Source organism: Neospora caninum, chromosome X (assembly GCF_000208865.1).
Source record: "Neospora caninum Liverpool complete genome, chromosome X".
In the NCBI taxonomy this organism is placed as follows: domain Eukaryota; phylum Apicomplexa; class Conoidasida; order Eucoccidiorida; family Sarcocystidae; genus Neospora; species Neospora caninum.
The window spans coordinates 2,055,587-2,075,228 of NC_018396.1; the positions used below are offsets into that span (position 1 = coordinate 2,055,587).

General features: G+C 51.2%; 4 protein-coding genes across 4 annotated transcripts; 2 read left to right on the forward strand and 2 right to left on the reverse strand.

The window, feature by feature from the left end:
* Positions 1 to 348: 348 nt before the first annotated feature.
* On the reverse strand, positions 349 to 3,780 carry NCLIV_047280 (putative gtr1/ragA G protein domain-containing protein; the record flags this gene model as incomplete). Its single annotated transcript, XM_003884278.1, has 5 exons — positions 349 to 443; positions 750 to 849; positions 1,474 to 1,649; positions 2,312 to 3,027; positions 3,530 to 3,780. The coding sequence occupies 5 exons, from the start codon at positions 3,778 to 3,780 to the stop codon at positions 349 to 351; spliced, it is 1,338 nt and encodes a 445-aa protein (XP_003884327.1).
* A 1,315-nt stretch (positions 3,781 to 5,095) lies between these two features.
* NCLIV_047290 (putative BIS(5'-nucleosyl)-tetraphosphatase) lies at positions 5,096 to 6,345 on the forward strand (the record flags this gene model as incomplete). Its single annotated transcript, XM_003884279.1, has 2 exons — positions 5,096 to 5,386; positions 5,971 to 6,345. The coding sequence occupies 2 exons, from the start codon at positions 5,096 to 5,098 to the stop codon at positions 6,343 to 6,345; spliced, it is 666 nt and encodes a 221-aa protein (XP_003884328.1).
* A 1,641-nt stretch (positions 6,346 to 7,986) lies between these two features.
* Positions 7,987 to 13,157, reverse strand: NCLIV_047300 (AMMECR1 family protein, related; the record flags this gene model as incomplete). The annotated part of the gene is made up of 9 exons (XM_003884280.1): positions 7,987 to 8,175; positions 8,546 to 8,615; positions 9,344 to 9,417; positions 9,944 to 10,026; positions 10,590 to 10,773; positions 10,958 to 11,028; positions 11,470 to 11,736; positions 12,117 to 12,153; positions 13,125 to 13,157. The coding sequence occupies 9 exons, from the start codon at positions 13,155 to 13,157 to the stop codon at positions 7,987 to 7,989; spliced, it is 1,008 nt and encodes a 335-aa protein (XP_003884329.1).
* A 4,585-nt stretch (positions 13,158 to 17,742) lies between these two features.
* On the forward strand, positions 17,743 to 19,145 carry NCLIV_047310 (putative histone H3 variant; the record flags this gene model as incomplete). Its single annotated transcript, XM_003884281.1, has 3 exons — positions 17,743 to 18,123; positions 18,560 to 18,654; positions 18,983 to 19,145. The coding sequence occupies 3 exons, from the start codon at positions 17,743 to 17,745 to the stop codon at positions 19,143 to 19,145; spliced, it is 639 nt and encodes a 212-aa protein (XP_003884330.1).
* Between the last annotated feature and the right edge of the window lie 497 nt (positions 19,146 to 19,642).

Consider the following 19,642-nt stretch of genomic DNA (forward strand, 5'->3'; position numbering starts at 1 on the left):
AGCAAAACCGACAAGGGAATAAAAAAAGGGTCCCGCGAACGTCCGGGCGCTTCCACCACCCGACGATCGGCAACTGCATGCACAAGCGTGAGGCGACAAGACTCAGGAAGGTACTTGTCGAGACGGGTTCGACCTTCTCACAAACTCGCAGATCCATGCATGCATGCACAGACATGTGCGCACACCCACGCGCAACAGCTCTTCTTCTGTGCGAATTGAGAGCAGCGGCAGGTGGCCTGGCCAGACGCATGGCAGACTAGTCTCGCTTTTCGAGCAAAACCGAGCAAAAACCGTGTCGAGCGCCGAACGGGCGGGCGTCGAAAAATCCCCACGAGTAGACGCACGGCCTCACAAGGACGGACCGATTTGCATCGCTTGAGAAAACTTGCTAAAGGCCTCCCGAGCTCTGTCGATGTTACACAGCGTTGCCGCTGGCTCCACGCCTGCAAAAAGCAGAGGCGCGTCGAAGAAGCTGCTCCATTAGACGGATCTACGTTTTATACTCACACGGCGATGCATTTATACGTGTGTCGATACTTACACACGTGCATGCACACTTGGACACGTACACGCACATACTCGTAAGGCTCCCTTCATAGGTCTCTATATGCATGCATATGCGCGGGTGAATGTATGGTGTGTAAACGCTTTGGAGCGGGAACCTGGCCAAACGTTGCCAGGCCATTCGTTCTGTGTCGGGAAAGTGAAAAAATTGAGCTCTCCAAGCAGAGGCTTGGAACCGAAAGTACCTGGGTCACTTATGATGATCATGATGTACGTGTTGCGAGTGAAACGCTCGATGAAGGCAGAGAAGGTCGGCGTCCGGGCGACGAAGCTCGAGAAATTGCTCTGTACGCGAGACACAAGAAAAGCGCCACAAAGCGCTTCGCGCCCAGACCCCTTTCGTATCCACCACGGCGGCCTACCCCGTCGTGTTCTCCATATGTACATCTGTACGTGTGTGCCTAGTCACAGATACAGATATATATATATAGATATGTATATATATGTATCTGTATGTATATATATAGAGAGAGAAAACAAAGTAGAAATCAGTAGTTCCACGTGGTCATCCCTTCCTGTTCGTTTGTTTGCGGCTGCATACACACACGCGTATACACGCAGAGAGGCGTGCATGTAAAAACGAAGATTCACACTGAGGAGTTGCCGTCAAAAGCCCCCCCGGTGGAGCGAGAAGTTCGCCGCGTGGAGTACCTGGGATTTTGCGCACGTAATTTTGAACTGTTTGCAGCTGCTGGAGACTTTTTCGAAGCGGTGAGTGTCGGGGTGCTCCCGTCTTGACCAGCGCGAGAGAACCTGCGAAATCCAACGCCGGGAGTCGGACGGGCGTTCGCAGAATGGAGGTATCAGGCTTCGTGGGCGAGAGAGCAGTGTCTTGCACAAACGCGAAACACGAGGCCTTCAGCAGAATGCGGTGCCGAGACGTTTCGAAGCGCGAGCCTGTTCCCTTACCAGAAAAGTATTCTTTTCAAAGAGAACAATTTCGTCTGCGACGCACAGCTCAGAGAGAACTCTCAAGTCGCGCTGCAGATCCTCGGCATGGGGCACCAAGGACGCGACGATTGTGCTCCACGCTTGAAACAGCGTTTCTTCCCAGATCGACGTTGCAAAGACACCCACTTCTTTCTCTGCGAAAACACCACACAAACATCGCATTTTTAAAGGCGCTCAGAAAACGTGAAACAGCCCGTGCGATCTCTCAGTCAGGAATACCGAGTGTTTGACCGTACACAAACGTGCCTATGATACATATATATATATATATATATATATATATATATGCACATGCGTATACATATCTAAATCTACATGAAAAGAAATCCCTACAGACACAAATCACTGACCACATATATGCTGATGAACGAGTCAGCGTGTAGATGCATGTAAGCCTGCTGCTCCCCGTGGGCAGAGATAGTGCTGGGGTGTACACATGTCCACAGGAGAGATCCAACTGTGCACGAACACATAAATGCACTGTGTCTAGAGACGGATGAGGGTGTTGTCCTCGGGAAACAGCGCGAACGTTTGACTACTCGAATTGGGAAAGGACGGCAACTCGACCCTGAGAGCGTTCGCCAAAAGAACCAGAGCACACACTCGGCGGGGAGTCCCCAGGGGGATTTTTGGAGTGGAGCAAGAAGAGACACCCCCTATCCTTGTCGCAGGTCAGAATCGCGACACACAGCAGTGCATGCGCGGTCTCTTGCCCTAACACGCGGTTCACTTCTCTTTTTCGTTTCTCGATCTTTTTCTTTTCCGCTCCATGCTTCCAGCGGCATCAGTTCCTTACCCTGTGCAAGGTCGCGAACAAGTTTCTGGTAGAAGGCCGTGATTTGAGGCCGCTCTGCATGCGGAACGATGTCCATCTTGTGAACGAGGACAAAGACTTTTGCGCCGGGAGAGAAGGCTCGAATGCTCTCGAGAGCTTCGCTGAGGTAGCGCGCGTCCTTGGCCAGCTCCCGGAGACGAGCGTCTGTCTGTGCAATTTCCCGAAGCGCCGAGGGAGTACCTGTTGACGAGAAGCTTTTGACTGTCGCCGCGAACGCGGAGGGCAACCGACGAGTCGAAAGCGGGAAACGCGGCGTGGAGGACAGCCGAAACGAAGGCGAACGCGCGCGCCGCTTGGAGTGCGCCGAGGCGCCGCCAGGTACGTCAGAAGAGACAGGTGAATGAGCGGCAGAAGACGGAGATGGAGACGCGCGAGGCACAGACAGCGAGGGCGATGGAGAAGAGGGAGGCAGAGACGACGAAGCACACGGTGAAGGCTGCACAGGCGATGAGGACGAAGACGGCGAATGAAGCACAGCAGAGGAGGAAGACGATGAACGGGGGCCGGCAGACGAGGACGAAGAAGACGATGAACGAAGAGCAGAAGACGAGGATGCAGACTGCGAAGGACGATCGGATGACCCACAGGAAGCAGCCCCCTCAGCTGATTCTACCATCTGTGCAGCGATGAGGGAACCCCGACGGACCTCGAGTGCGTAAACCAAGACTTCCGCGTTCCTGAAAAGATGCAAACACAAACAGCGAAGCGATCACGGAGAAGACACCCTCGCGGCACTCTGAACCGGACTAGAGAAAAAGGGCAAAAAAGATGTGAGGCGTTCTCTCTGTCCTTGACACTAGCCCTTCTCTCACTTCTGAGCTCGCCAGGTTCCCTGCTATTCCACGATCCCGCAAAAACCAAAAACAAGAGCACAGGAGTGGCCCAGGCAGACATGGGAATATATGTATGTGTATATATGTATACATGTATATATATATATATAGTTGAATACATTTACATGCCGAGATGGGGAGGCAGAGTTTCCTTGTCCATTTGCTCGTTTTCATTTTCTCGTTCTTTGTGGAGGGCGATGGTTCTCTCCAGCTTCGTCGTGAGACGTTCCCTCTATGAACCTCGAAACCGAACTCCATGATACTTGCTTGTCGCACCGTAGACGCAAGTCTGTGTCACCTTGCAACACAAGATTTTCGTCCCGCTTGCTGTCCGGTCTCGTCTTACCTAAAAATGTGTTCTCTCTGTAGTTCAAAGTAGTTTTCCATGAATATGTCTTGCCCTCCACAGTCCCAAATTGACAGCTCAAGTGAGCCTAGGAAACGCAGCTTTGAATGCTCAACGTTAGTCGTCGGCGTCTGTTTGTGCGTGTCACGGGGCATATAATTCGCAAAGATAATGGAACGCATCGAGCTCTTCCCCGCTCCTGCTCGCCCCATAAGCAGCAGTTTGCTGGTGGCCTCAGAGTTGTTCTCCATCGTGTTCGCGTACGGCAGACCCTGATTGCCGTGAAAGACAAAAAATTAAAAGGAACGAGATGAGCTACGGTCAAGTGACAGACACGTCTACAGCCTCAGTATCACACAACAGTAGTCCATATCAGCATATATATATATATGAATGTATGTATGTAAGTATGTATGTATGTATGTATGTATGTATTTAGATTGGACTGTACATGTGTGCATGCACGTGTGTCGGATATTGACTGTGGCGGTAAACGCACGCCCACAGGTTTTTCAGCGTGTCAAGAAAAAGAGTTTCTTACGGTTATTTTTAGCGGAAAGTTTCGTATTGTCCCGGATGAGTTCCTTGTTCGTGTACGACTTGCGCCAGTGTGCCTCCTCGACTAGGCCGATCGATGCAACCGGCCTGTCCTTCTTCATCCCTCCGCTGTAATCCCCCTACTTGCAAAAAGAGAGGAAAACCGGGGGGCCGACAAACGAGGAACGACACAGCGGAAGGAACAGTAGGCACCGAGTACGACCGGAAAGTGCCTCTCAAGAGCCGATCAGGCACGGCGTCGGATACGAAACAAACCAATTCTTCCCTTGTTAGTTCTTTGGATGGATAACCTGGATAACCTGTACGAGAGGAAGTCTCCTGGTTTTTTCCAAACGAAACATAGAGTTAACAATAGCAGAATCACAGTGTCACAAACTGGAAAAACACGAGCAAAGTCTCACACAGACCATGGGAGCGACTTGGTACGGTAAATGCCAGACGGCAGCGAACCACAGGTATGCATGGGTAGCTGGCCCTTAAAACACATGCTCTTATCGGCAGCTTCGTTTAATTCCTTCTCCATGTCTTCACCCCGAGTAACGTTAAATATAACTATTGGTTGTCTGTTTTTCGAGAAACCGAAGCAAAGCAGTAAATCCCAGGTCGATATACGCAGGTGCATGCAGACACTCTGACAGCGAGCTGCTGCTCGAGTCCGGGAAAGCAGACGTCCCCCGCAAATGTGAGTTGAAACGGGAACAAGCAACCGCGAGATGACGTCGAATTTGCGAAACGCTTTCATTCGATGTTTTCTCTTTGAAGATTCACTGAGCAGAGGAGATAAATGAGGAGCCGGCACGCAATTGATCCTGCCGTCTCTGTTGTGCTCCAGCGCAGCCAATACCGCGTCGGGCCTCGCGAGACGTCGGATACAGTTTAGGTCACTTCTGCTTCGAGCCTACTGGCGGCAAGCCGGTCGAGAAGCAGGAAAATCGTATCTTTACGGTTTCTTTCAACGTTCCCAAGTCGTAGGCTTCGACGTTTATTTTCTGTTATGGCTGCTCCAGAATGGGAGCGTGTGCGACCGCCCTGACTCTGTCGAGCGCCGCAAAAGGCGCTGTACTCGATTGCAGTCCATCCGTGTGGCGTTTGCTAGGGACGGCAACATGTGAACTGCGGAAACACGCTTCTTCATGCTCGTGTTCCTCGGTTCCCTTCTGGCCGGAGCCGTTTTTCTTCTGCGGAGCACCAGTACCAGAAGAGAAAGTGTTTTTCAGCACACCTCGAACATTCGCAATGCTCGCACCGCGTCCAGTCCTTCCCGGCCACGCTGTAGTTACACCTCGCAGACAGGTGAAGGTGAGAAGCTACGGAAAGCGAAATGTGGCCAAGAGGCAAGGCATTGCCCTCTCTGGTTCCTCTGCGTGATATGGAGAGGCTGAGGAGCACACAGTTTTTAGCGAAAGTGTGTCCAACTGCAGATTTCGGCTCTGCTGTCCAATTTCCGTAATTCTGCTCGAGTTACCCTTTTCCCGTTTCATCACTTTCCGTCATTCTGCCCTGCTTTTCTTGGTTTGTTGTCTCATCCGCCTTTTTTTCGTTCTTCGTCAAATCTTGGCATCTTTCCCGAATCGATGGGTGGCCGTGGGTGGCGCAGGGAGCTAGGGATATACCATCGAAACAGCAGGAGAGAGAAATGAATGTGTTCTGTACCTACCCGCGCGAAAAGCTCTGCTGTGTGTAGTGAAAGGGCGAATCCACTCTTGTTTGGTATTTCGTTTACGCTGGGTGCGACGCGGTGCTCACCGAGGAATAAAAGGCAAAAACCTGTGGGCGCAAGGTCGATACAGGCAGGCAGAAGGGGGTCGCAGAGAAATTAGTATGGAGGAGACAAAGGGACGAAACACGGACCTGCGTTGTGTTGCTGCTTGCATGTTCTCCAGGCCCTTTACGATCTTTCCCCGGATGAAGTTGATGACTTGTTTCTGGTCGCTCAAGTAGTGTCATATATCCTGAACGGCGTAACGGGGACAGACTCATGTACACTGCTGCTTCAACAGGGCGAAGCGGCAGGTCAGTGTCTCTCACAGCTGTACGTGCACCTGGTTCCCCGTCGGAAAGACGATCTTTCCAACAACGATGATATTTATCCGCTTCTAGAGAAGTCTCTCCCTCTTCCGCTGGAAGAAGACAGCGAAGTTCACCCCGAGGAGCGGGAATCAAAACGTCTGCAGGCAGCGGAATTCCGCGAATGGCTACTGCAGCTTGCAGCTGACCAGCACCCGCTCCCGTCACGTCCCATTGATATCACTGCGTGAACAGCAAAGACAAGGCGACATGTCTCTTCATTCAATTCGCCTCTTCCTCTCCTTGTAGTGTTAAATGCAGGAGCTACACGCTTTTTATTGCAGTTATTTGCCATCGTAGGACTTTCCGAAACCGCGTTTCGGGGATGGATTATGTGCCAGAAGCTCTTGCGTACAGATGCTTCGGGGAAGGATACTTCCAAACTGCATATCATGATATTCGTACAGCGTGTATACCATTGTTGGATTTTCAAATATGAGCTCGACACCACTATGTTTGATGCACCTAACATGATGGACATGAAAGGTACAGTAGAACTTGGATCCACCACGCGAAGGCATATAAAATATCCAAGTTGAAACTTTTTTACATATTATAGAACCTAACGTCTTGGCTAAACATCCCTTTTCTTCGAAACACACTTCCCTTCTCGCTGTAGTCAGCAAAAGTTTTAGATTTTATATCAGTCTTCTTCTGTTTAAAAAATCTAGGATTGTCCCCCGAGGTAAAGGATTCCGTTTAGAAAGTTGTGTTGTGCGTGTAACTCTCACAAGAGTCGACACACATCCTAATTGTGATACATGCATCCTGCTGTCATCCGGTTTGTCGGAGCCATCACATCGTCCACTCACGATCCCCCAGCTTTTCTCCTGAAAGAGGACCACAGCAAACTCCACTTTAAGTCCCTCCTTCGTGTGAACAACGTGGGGTCGAAGAGGCAGAGCCACTCCAACAAGGGAACGTCGTGTAACTGCAGATACCATAGGTCCCACTGATGAGGGAAACCTCCTCAAGCTGATGTGCGGCAGGGAGGTCTGGACGAGAGCAAGCCGCCTGCTTACTGCAAGGAGGGCAACCAAGGCAGTCGGCGCTAAAGCTGCGTTCAAATCTCATTTTCAGTTTCAAAACTCACGTAGTTCGTTGAAGACATAGAAATGCTCCCCAACGGACAAACAACCATACTGTCGATAATCCGATCACACGGAGCCCAGCCCGTGGCTCGGCCTCACTTCGTCGGTCACGTGTCTGTCTTGCAATGCAAGTGTTTCTGCGTTCACATCTGAATTTGAGTGTGCATACAAATGAACGTCGGTGCACCCCGTACGCGAACTTCGCCGGGCAAAAGCACGAATTCCGCTCCGTATTGCCAGCCAGCAACACTGTACAACGGAGTTGCCTTTTGTGTATATGTTCCTTACCCACATCTTATGTTCTTAGAATTGGAAGCGAAATGCAAAGTAGCGACACTCCTCCAGTCTTTCCCCCGGACACTACTAAAGTCGACCTCTGATGTTAGGGCACCTCTTAATCGATAGCCTATCATCACTAGGAAGATACCGCGTGGCTTCCTGTGCGCTGCTTTTCTGCTCGCCTCCTCTTCCGTCACGGATGGGAGGCGCTTGCAAATTCGCCCACCCTACAAAAGGTCTCGCCTGCCACCCGAGAACAGGAGAAAGCCGAGACGTACAGGCTGTGTGTGTTGGCCCTTTTTTCGGGTATTTTAGTCCCTCAAAATAAAATAAAACGGTGTGCGACTAGACGCACCGGCTTTAAGCCCACCGCTCCCACACGATCATTTGTTTAGCCTCATGAAAAATTGCCGTCCCTAGCCTCCTGTTGCGGCTCTGGGACATCACCTGTAGAGTCCACTCCTACGGAAGACTTTCTGCTTCCTTCTCCATCAATTTGTCTTTTTGAACGCGTGACGCCTGGCCTATCACTCCGTATTCTTCCTTGTACTCAGGGAAAGAGAGCGATATGTGCGTGCCCTGAAATCTTGTGAGCTGCATTGAGTCAAGGAGCTCTTTTGAAATTGGACCGAAATACTCCGCCTTGCGAATCTGAGAAGCACCGAACGGACGGGACGGCACGCGTTGCAAAATAGACTGCGCCGTTCCAATGGGTGTCCTCTAGGTAGCGCCGGGAACTCCCCAGGTTTGCTCCCAAAATCGACTGATCGGAGGAAGCATCTCTTGGCAGCCGCTCGCGTTATTCACAGATTGGCAACTCAACGGCGTTCACACGAAATACATCGGAACCTCCATTGCCTAGGCCATCCAACCCGCTGCACCTTGGCCGCCGAGAGAAAAATAGCATTCAATTGGTTTCCTCTACCGCTTCCATACGAGAGATCTGGGGACTTCCCGATCGACACATTTGTATACATTTATGTCCAAACTGCTGTAGAAGATTGTTTTTTCGGTGTCTCACCAACTGAACAACGCTGTTCTCTTTCGTCTCGAACTGCAACAGAACTTGCGGTAGGAAGACACCCGAGTAGCTGTACACGCAGGCACGTAGGGAATTACAGTTTTTTGCGCTCACGCTGGAAGGCAGCTACCGAGATAAAAGAATCTCTCCCTTCTCAGCAACAGAGATGAGGGATTTTTTCACGCTGGCACCTCTCAACTAAAAGGTGAACTGCTAGAGGGGGTCGCGCGTGTGCCGACCGCAGGGTTTCCCTCGCTGACAGTTGTCATGGCTGTCGTAATAGCATATGAACCTAGATAACACACACGCTGAACTCCTCCTTATAAGAAAGATTAGGTCACTGCGGCCTTTTCTCATGGAATCAAGCTGTGGCTACATATGTATGTTTACATGTCAGGTGTTTGTCAATACATTGGTGGTTGAGCACATATACTTAAGGAGCAGAGTACGGCTTGCAGGCACAGTCGATCCGTTGTACTAGACGCAGGCGGTTGCAGTTCGACACTACTATGCCATTACCTGCAAAAACTGATGAGGAGAGTAAGAGTTTACAACTACCAATCCAGAGGGGGCTATGTATATACATCCTAAAGGAAACATATATGAGCAAGAGGGCGGGACGCACACATATTCGTAGCAGGATAGGAGAAGGGCTGGCCGATACCGGACTACCTTCTTCTAGCATGGCTGCCATCCAGTAGACGCGACTCTTGTCGAGTGTTCGCAGGCGTGGGAAATTAGTGCAAAATCTCATCAGACAGCAAATAACAGTGTGAGTTAGAAGGGAATGAGACATACTGTTTTCCATTCACGTCGAATTCCGCCGCCAGCCCGTGCATGCCAAGGATCCAGTCCAGGTAGTTCCTGGCCGTCTGCGACAAGAGACAGGACAAAGGGACTCAGAACACGGAGTGTGTACCATACAAAAGTACACCCACAAAAGTGACAGCGGTAGAGAAAGGAAAAAGACCAAACGACAACTCCGTCGATGGCGTGGCAAAAAAACGGGGCACTCGACGTGAGCTGAGACGTATCACTACTTGCGTAGCCAGAACCGCCGACTGAGCTCTACAGTGCCGTTACCGACGCTGCAGTCTGATGCTCATTACCGACGCTCTGCTTCTTCACTTTTCGTTTCTTCCTCGTGTGCATCACACCAGCATTTTCGCTGGAGTTTCGTAGTCTCTTATAACCCGTTCCGAAGGCGATTTCATGCGGCAACGTTGCCGTTTAACTCAAGAGCCTTGCTGGAAAGCGCAGTAGTTTTTTTCGAACGGGAGGAAAACCCCATTGAGTTTACTTTACATCCCCCCTGTATTTCTCTTCAGTCATCTTGCTAGTCTCTACTAGGCAAAACCAACGCGAAAAATTTACTTCGAAGGAATGAAGAACAGTTACGGTGCCCTTCAGCGCAGACACCTCGTCCAGTTCGACCGGAGGGAAGCGTGAGTCTTCCTGTGCGGCAGTCCAGGCATATTGCCCTGAAGAAATTAGAAACATCGAAAACATTTATGGCTGATGGTAGGCGCAAACAATGAGAAGGTTGCATGTGTCTCGACAGAGTTGTAGATAACCGTATGTATACTGGCTGGGACGCATGTACATTTCATACGTGCACGTCTGGAATCTGCGGGTGCACACACCTTTCCCCCAACCATAAACATGAAATAATCTCGTCAAAGAGCCCCAACTGAAGTGACCAGTTTAAAAAAAACGAGGCTCTGGGCGTACTCCTTTTATAGTAGCCGCTGCTACACGGAATCGGTCTGGGACGGGCCTTTTCCACAAACTTATTTGGAGCCTCTCTCGAACTGTTCACAGCGACGCTACTTATAAAACATGACGCTGGATGGCAGCGTGGCAATGAAACGCCACCCGGCGGACGCGTCTGTGCTTTTTTGTGGGTTACAACAGAAACGCTACCACGCTACGGGAGATTTCACGGGAAGACGGGAACACATGGGCCTTCGCAACAGTTGATGTAACTGCAGTAAAATCTCCAAACAGGGTACAGAAAGATTAGACGAAAATCGCAAAAACATACCTATCGTCTCGGGAGGGATAGCCGACAAAGTTCCAATACATCCGCGCAGCTCGTAACCGTCCTCAGATCCGTTGAATACCTCCGGATCTCTTTGGTACCAGGTGACAAACGCAGGGCATCGAAGACCTCTCCTACGCATTTGTACGATTCCGCTGGGAAGTCGAGTTGCTTCTCCGGCACGATTCTGCAAATAGAGCGCGAGAGAAACGTAACTCATGATGTCCTATCACCGCTCGCAGAGATGGATTGGCTCAAACCGACAGTACCCAGTCAGCGAGCGGCTGCATGGCTACATGACTACCGGAGCGAGACGCGCCTTTGAACCGAAAGGCCCGCCCAGCCTCTAGTAACTGGGCCTTTCTCTGTACCTGAAGGCCACTGATGAGGATATCGAAAGCCCAGCGAACAAAATCTGTCGTTACATCGACATCCTTGCAGCCTGAAGACAAATTACGCGCAAAAAGTGTCCATCCTTCGCTACCACTCCCGTGAGCCGATCTAGTAGCCACGTAAAGCTCAAGAAAAGCGACCCGGACAGCAAAGCATTCAATTGTCGAAGCAGTTTGCTTGAGACCTAAAGTCGAGGACACACCGAGCCCGTTTCTGCGTTGGGAAAGAGACTATTTATGCAGACCGGCGCTTCACCAAGTGAGTGCGCGTGCGCATAAGGTACCGGTAAGTTTCAATCCCTCGGTCGTGACCCATTGAGCTGTAAACCTGTCCGTCGTGCCGCTCGGCAACACCGATGAATCTTGATCCCCGTCTTGGACTCACCGCGAAAAAAGTGTGACAAAAGCCCTGTGCACAGGATCGAGTTTCTTTCTTGCTGGGATCCCCCCAACCCCGTTCGCTTCCTTTTAGCTCAACGACGTCGTCTTACCCGGGCTCGCACCCATCGCATGTCGTCTGTGTCGGATCCCCATGGACAGGGATCTCATTTGTTCCAAAAGCCTTTGAAGATCTACCAACATGCGATTTGGAGTCAGCAACGCCGCTAAGTCGCCAGCATTTGCGTAGATACCTTCGTCCTGGATCTCTCCACCGGCAGTACTGCTTTCATCGATTGGCATGATCACGGTTTCGCCTGTAGGTGAAGATTTCGCTGCCATTCTCTCCGTTTGTCTCCCATCTTCACCGCCGCTAGCAGCTGACGATGTCAGTGACACATCAAAGACATCCGTCTTCCCGGGGACAGATTCTGTTGCTTGAGACAATTTAATCGGGGCGTCAAAATAGCACACAGAAGCGTTGAGACAAAACAACGCCGCAACAGCGGCAAACAACGATACGAGTCGGCCACCTGGCCGAGACGGGGGACAAACCGACGGCATCGGTGGGACATAAACTCGAAAAGAATAAGCAAAGTATTAAAAAACACCGATTCTTCGGCGTCTCCTTAAAATATGCCACTGTCAAAGACTCATTCTGTGGGGGTAGCTTCGATGTGACTTACGGCTGTATGCAGGCCGACGCGGCAAACCTGCGGCAGAGCTGTCTCTTCATAGACTGTAACGACACGAGCTGTACCATAGGCTACGCTCATCGAGCACACGCACATCTTGTCCTGCAACACATAAGAGAAAAAAACGTTACATAATTCTCCATCAGGCGAATGCTGCTGCTTCGAAACATCTTCTCTTTCCTCAGATGAGCGGTTGAACCCAAGGCTCTCCATATAAAGCGCGTAGAGCATGCACCTTCCTGAAGCGACCGCCGGTTTCGAGTGTGCTAGCCGTCGTAGTGTAACACCCTGTCGGACGTGCGAAACATACCGTGTTGTGCAGTGAAAACAATCCATCGTGGTTTGTGTTCGAATCGGATATTCGGTAATTGAGGCAAAGGCCAAATACTTTAAAAGTGTGTGGCATGGGACCGAAAGAACAAACAGGATGATGCATGCTGGTGAGAAAAACCACATCCGCACGCTGTCACGACTCGTACACGCAGCCGAGTTTGAGAAAGGTTTCATGGTTCTGGAACAACAATTCTTCCACAATCGTTGATGAAGGCAATGTTATGCCTTTGGAAGGACATTTCACACGCTGCTGTTACCAAATGGGCAACGGTTAGGGGGAGCGGGACGGGTTAGGGGAGCTGCCACAGCGAGTCCGCTAGGTACAACACACCAAACCATGGCACTGATTCCCGGCGGACTATAGCGCTGCGAAGTCAGATGAAAAGCTGGGAACGCGAACGGGGTTTTCGTAGCTTCAGGTCCGGCTAATGTCTCGTTCCACAAAGTGCGGGGTCTTACTCTCCCCAGTCCCTTCGCCACTTTTTCTAAGTGTAGCGGCAACGTTGACAAACGATCGTCGTCTGCCATGAACAAACCATAAACAATCTATTGATGCACTAACCTGGGAGGGGAAGAAGTGACTAACTCTGGGTTTATGTGTGCATTGTATCATGCTTTTCAACTCATACCACAGCTTGCGACAAGCGAGATGCAGAAACGACGAGAAAACGTGGCCGGTTTATGGTCGCTAAAGTGTTATTGTGGTGTTCTTGGCCTCTTTACCGGCTGATACATCTTACTGGAAAGTAGACTGTCTCCTTTGGGTTTTGCATTGTTGCTGGTTTTCCAGCGGCCGCAACACCCCTGGAAGTGCCGACTACCTACAAGAGAAAAAAGTGGGGAGTATTACGCTTCCGTATGCAGACTCGCCACGAGCCGGTTGTTCTCCGGACTCGGTAGCGCTCACCACAAATGAGCAAAATATGTCAACACTTCAGTACGTGGAACGCAGGCCTCAGTGGACGGGATAGAGACTACAGAGGTGTGTTATCAAACCATTCTCTTGGTGTCTCCGGAGCATCTCAGGGGCACGGCGGAATGCAGATGCTAACGCTCGTGCTGTCACTGAGTGTGTGCCACGACGGCAAGATCCGACGACTATATTACGTTTAAAGATATTCCAGGAACGAAGCCTTCATATCGACTTGGCCGAGTCAAAGACTCGTTGCTATCAATAACCAGCTTCACAGGAGCAGCAGCGTGGTAATGTCTGTTAACCCGTGGACCTATCCTAGTCGTGAACCTGCTAAATTGACGCATACGTATGCATTTGCACGCGTGCGAATAGGATTTGCTAGTGCGTTGTTTCGGCGAGACCGAAAGTAAGCGGTTCTACAGGCGCCCAAAACGACGACCTACAGGATCACACAGTTGCCAGACTACTCGAAGTGACCGTCCAATCATTTTCATGGCGATCCCCCAATTTCCGGTCTCGACCTCCCTCGTCCATCGTCAACAACCCTTACGCGGGAGAGACCTTCAAGATCCAAGGGTGCCTCGCACATCATTGTCGCGGATGCATAAACAGCGTTTTCTAATTCCGCGCCCACCGATATTTCCATCACGGCCATGTCGGCCTGGCTTACCAAGGACAACGCCACTGCTTAGCCACCAACCACCAGTCGAAGGCCGTGGCACTTACATGTGTAGAGCGGTGCTGGGGACCGTGAACAACAATGTGAAATACCATAATGAAAAGTGAGGGAGCAGGTGCCGCTATTGTCCAAACAACGATGAGTAAATTGGGGAAGGAGCTTCAATCCATCAAGGAAGCACCAGACAGAAACCGTTTTCTGCCTCCTTACACAACCCTCCGCTGTCAAAATTCTGGAATCGCTTCGCGTCGTCAGGTCTGAACTCGTTGTTTTGCATTGGTAGAACCCATCTTAAAACGGGGGAAAAGGCAAACCTGGGTCTTCTGAGCCACCACCACACTTGCACTTCCCATGATCCTTCCTGCCTGGCAATTTTCGTGCCATGGTTCATTCACCGGAGCGTCAACTTCACAGCAGTGCTGAACACTGTGTCCGCGAGCGGGGGCGATGGCCTCTGTGAACATCCCGTAATCGGGCAGCAGCACAAATGGGGCGCGCACGGAGGAAGGAGGTGTGTAATCACTGTAGCACCCCATAAACTCACTTGTCCCCACGGTAGTACATATCCGAAGAAGGCAGTGGCTATCGCAAGTAGATATAAAACTAAACCAGACGTCCAAGCGGTAGTTAAAAAACTATAACTCCAGTTATGCAGTGCGCCCCCACTGCTAGGTTTACTAAACCGGCCCGTCATAGGGGTTGCCTTTCTCCTCCGTCCCTGGGGCACTGCCCTGAGGCTTCATTATCCTCACCCACTACACGAAATGCCGTTAAGATCGATGCTGGCGATGTGGCCCCTAGGGCAATCAACGGCCTAACAACCACTCTCATTAACGAAAGGATTGATTAGGCTACATTCGTAGTTTAGACAGAACGCTTGGATGTCTCAAATTAGATAATATGCTGATCTCTTTTAAGCACAACGGAACTTCGGTACAGACAATCAACCTTCTAAGTGGCCGATCTGAAAGTACAGCTACGGACCAGTGCCAAGCTCGCCACTCCATGCCAGCCACTATGCCGCAGCGTTCAGTCGGGCTTTAGGTGCCGCCTCTTTTCTAGAATGTCCCCGCACGACTGTGAATATGCTGGAAAAGACCTGAACTCTAGAAAGTGAAGCCGCGACGTGCTCCCTGGCCTGACCCATTCCGCATGAAGGGTGACGCTGCCAACCGACGAACCTCCAGTGTGCCCTGAACGAAGAAGTAACTTGCACGTGGCAATACCGGTGTCCACGTCTTCTTCAACTCTCAAAGTCTTTTCCTAAACGGTGCGTTGCACTGCTGAACATGCACTTGTACAGCTGCATACTGTCACTAATGTACAACGAGTTACCGGACCTTTACACGCAGGAACTACTCCTCAATGTGTTAGTCTCCCATGAAGCCCTCTTCTGCGGCCGGTATGTGCCAACAGATCGTGTTTTGAATCAGTGCGGGAGTGCTCCTGAACCCACGCTTTGCCTCGGATGTGCATACTCCCCCGTTCGCTGTTCCCCTGTGCAACGGGGAGCCGAAACGTGCTCCCAAGGCAGTATTCTGGCTGAGGTGATTTTCAACAAGAACTTGTGGGAGAGTTTGCATCTGTTTTCACTCCGAAAGAAAACGAATTGCTTTTGAAGGAGAAATCAGTCCTTTCACATGAAATATGACTTAAAATTTCTTTTGCGGATGGACACGGAAACTGGATGCACAGGTATATGCGACAGCTCCCACTGTTTCATAAGTTCCCCTGCTTTGGTGGGTCCTGCGAAATCTCTGATTGTGTCAGAGGCAGCATGGAACGAATCAAGAACTGCGCAGTGTGTGTGATTTGCTCCCTCGGTCCGAGTAGCTGGTCAAAGCTGCGGCGTAGTGTTTGACATGGTCTGCCTGCCACCGGTATGGGGCTGTTTGCCGTAGACGATACAACCTCAAGGGCGTAGGCTGACATCCGCATCTTAGATAACACTGGAAGGTAACCTCTGAGATAGGTATTGTGCTCAGGAGTATCCAGAAGCTAGAAGTGATCCACAGGTGTTCAGCACTTTTCGGCAACTACACGGACGATCCCAATCTTTTCGATCAGTGCATTTACTCTTCAGCTTCTGCCCCGATCACAGCCCGGAATAACATGTGACGTGAGTAAAACAACTACACAGGGAATTCCTCTGCCTCTTCTTGGTTCTCGGCAGCCGGCGTAACGAGGTTCTCCGAAGGCAGCATCTGAGTGACAGCGCCATCCAGCCTTCTTCACAACTGGTCTTTTTAAGCCAAGGGCTGTGGGAGCCCCTTACAGTTGCAGTCCAGACAACCAACCTTTTATCTTTAATTTTGTAGCACCTTTTCGCAGGGGTAGCTCCGTTCTTTTGTCGACAAAGACACCGTAAGTCACCTGGGCTGTCTCCTGAAACCGCTGGCAGGCACCTCGCTTAGCCGCTAGTCGACGTGCCCCGACAGAGCACAGCCACCGCGCCGGAAATTAAGTGACGGAGACGGTATCTCGACTGTCAAATTTATTGAATCATAACTGAAAACGCTGAAAATGTGAGGAACAGGCTACGCACCTACGCGCGAACAAAGTGAACACTCCTTCGACAACCCCTTCGTGTCTTCCTCCACGAGCAACAGTGTCGCATCATCCTGTAGCCATGGACCATGTGTGTGCCGGTTACCTCAGTGTCTGCAAACGGAAGTTGTCGGGTATAGGCGGCAGAGGGTGAAGTGTCTCCTTCAATTTTCTGAGGCCGGACACTGTTAGCAGGAGGATCTACTGAGGCAAGCTTTCCGGCAGGAAAACCGGTCCCGCTCAAATCGCAGCTTGCAGCTGGACACATAGTCGCACAATGCATGCAACCACCACTGTCTGCTCCGTTGTCCCACGGCTTTTCAGTCGCCTCACCGAAATGTGCGTCTATATTTCTTAAGAAATCGACAAATTCTTTGGCTTCTCTTTTTCGAACTCTTGTGGTTGCTCTGTGCAAGTACAATGGGCAGAAACTAGAGTGGCGGCTCGTGAGTCTCGTTGTCGGCGGCCGCACATTCTACATCTGTCGTGACGCGAACGGCTCCAAAAGCAGTTCTCTTCTGGAAATTTATTTTTCATAAGCCTTTTTGTTCAGTAGCATCTGCTAGTCTGCCCAATTCAGCGGATTTCCCTCCGCGACTGTGGTCCCGTGAGACTGCGTCCGACAGAGGGTTCTGTGTCTTGCGTAGGTTGGCTTGCTCTTGTGACGATTATCGCCGTCGAGGCGGTACACATACGGACAAGCGGGAACCGCCAGCGGCGGAAATCTCCTGTAGCGTCTAGGCGTCTTCCAATATCTGTCTATTCATTCGGCAGACTTTTCTCGAGGCTGTACAGGGAGTCTGCCTTTACAACTGCCGTCAACCAGCAAACCCTGCCTCTGTTTTTGTCTGCATCCCCGGTTGATGAGGCTGTCGGTGTGCTCATCGCAGCATTGCTCCCGTGTCGGAGTTTCTCAGGGAAATACTGGAAAACTACTGAAAAAGGGAGTGAAAACTCTATAGGGTATGCCGCTCTTGATCTGGGGGCCGCTCTCTTCGCTCTTCCAAGAGAGGCCGCGCGTTTCCTTTTGCATTTTCGTTCCTACACGTGTGGGTACACGGATCCACGACAAAACTAACAGGACTTACATACAATATCTGCGCTCTGCACGACCGGCCTTCCTGTTCAGCTGCGTCTGATTCGAAGCAAGAAGAATTATTCAGAGTGCGCTTTCTGTAGCAGCAGCGGTTTCCTACCTTTCTTTGCAGATGCCCTCATGGCTCGCATCAAAACGACTCCTGCGCGCCGTGCAGGACCGGACTCGCGGCCGAAGTCGACCGGAGGATCTGGGGGAGCTGTAGGGGCTGCGCCGAAATCTCGGATGGGCAGTTTTCCACCGTCGCACGGGCGGAAGCCTCTTCACCGCCGCTCATCGGCGCCGTCTTCCCCTTCTGACGACGATTCTCCTGTGTCCTACTCTTCCCGTTCTCCCTCTCCCAGCCGTGGCGCTTCCTCATCGGCGGCGCATTCGAGTGGCATGCGAGGTCCCCATGCGACAAGCAGACAACAGCCAAGAAGCGTACATGATCGGGGAATGCAGCCGAGAAGACGGGCGCCGCCAGGAGCGCGCGTACTTCGGGAAATTAAGAGACTTCGGGTACGTCTCGATTTGGGCGAAAGTTTTCGATCCGCTCGCGTGTCACTACGCACAGCTGTCTAGCTGCTTCGAACAGCCCTCCCGTGCTGACGCGCCTTGACGGCCGCGGAAGAAATAGCAGATGGCGCCGCCCGGTGTTCAGCGAGTTACGGGAACGAGCTCGAGAGCCGGCTTTCGGCTTCGGTGTTTCTGCGCGCTCTGTAAAAAGTAACTGTTCAGGGACTCCCCGAGAGCACGTTTCCCTTTGAGCTGTTTCGACGCACAGGGTCGGGCTGCTTGGAAGAAGTGTCGGGGCATGGAAAAGAAACACCTGGGGCAAGATAGTTATGCGACGTTGCTCAGGTTTTCTAAGACATCTCCGGTGGCACTGCTCGTTTTGCTGCTGCGAACCGGATCCGGTGACTGGTGTCTCGGACTGTTTTCTTGTGCCTTTCAGGAGTCGACAGATCTTTTAATTCCTAGGATGCCGTTCTTGAGGCTCGTTCACGAGGTCGCTCAAGACTGTACACCTCCGTATGCTTCACCATACAGGTGCGTCCTCTCGATTTCGGGCCCCCGATGGCCGAAGGTGCTTGCCATGAAAGATAGCCGGAGTGTGCTGAACATCGCAAGGGTGTCTAGAGCACATATTTATCGGTTTTGCGTGCTGCTTTTCGCGTTTTTCAAGCACATTGGACGTGTATAGCTTTTGAGCTTTGCTGGTGCTTGGTGTAGAGACGTTCCTGTAAATGGCAAGTATCATGCACAAAGGGGCATATATACCACTTCCTACGACGTTTTATAGTGCAACGATTTTCTCTTTGCCTTATGTGGACTCGTAATTCTGCGGAAAGGTCCTTTGTTGTGCGTGGAACTTCAGATTTACAGCCGATGCGCTCATGGCATTGCAGTGCGCAACTGAGGCGTACCTAACGGGACTAATGGAGGATTCCTACCTCTGTGCAATGCATGCAAAGCGTGTCACATTAATGCCGAAGGATCTCCATTTGGCTCAAAGGTTGCGTCATGCCTTCCCTTGCTGAACAGAGGTATTTCCCGGATCTCCTGGTCTTTGTTTCTTTGTGGAGTCAGCAAATGGGACGTCCCGTTGAGGACACAGGCACCACAGGGCTCGCTCTCTTCATACACGCATTTTCCTGGAGATCCATGTGTCCGGTCTTCGACGGACCGCACCGTAGTAGAAACGTGATTCCGTAGTCTATTCTTCAGGCCGTGACGTGTTCGCAATGTAGACATATCAACCTTTTTCCGTAGGATCGACAGGAAAGCGTTTTTCCCAGTGTACACTAACCCGCACGAAACACGTCATTTTCTCTACTCGCTATCGCGCTCTCTCCATGAGCTCGAACCGCTTTTTCTCGCCGGACATTTTATTTAATGTGGACATCTTGGTTCCTCGCCAGAGGGAGGGGAATATTTTCGAAAATTGTGTGGTGATGCCGGTTCTGGTGCTTTGGCGCAATCCGTGGGATCCATAAATTACTGGAGGACTGCGTAATGTCGAAGGGGAGTAATGGCT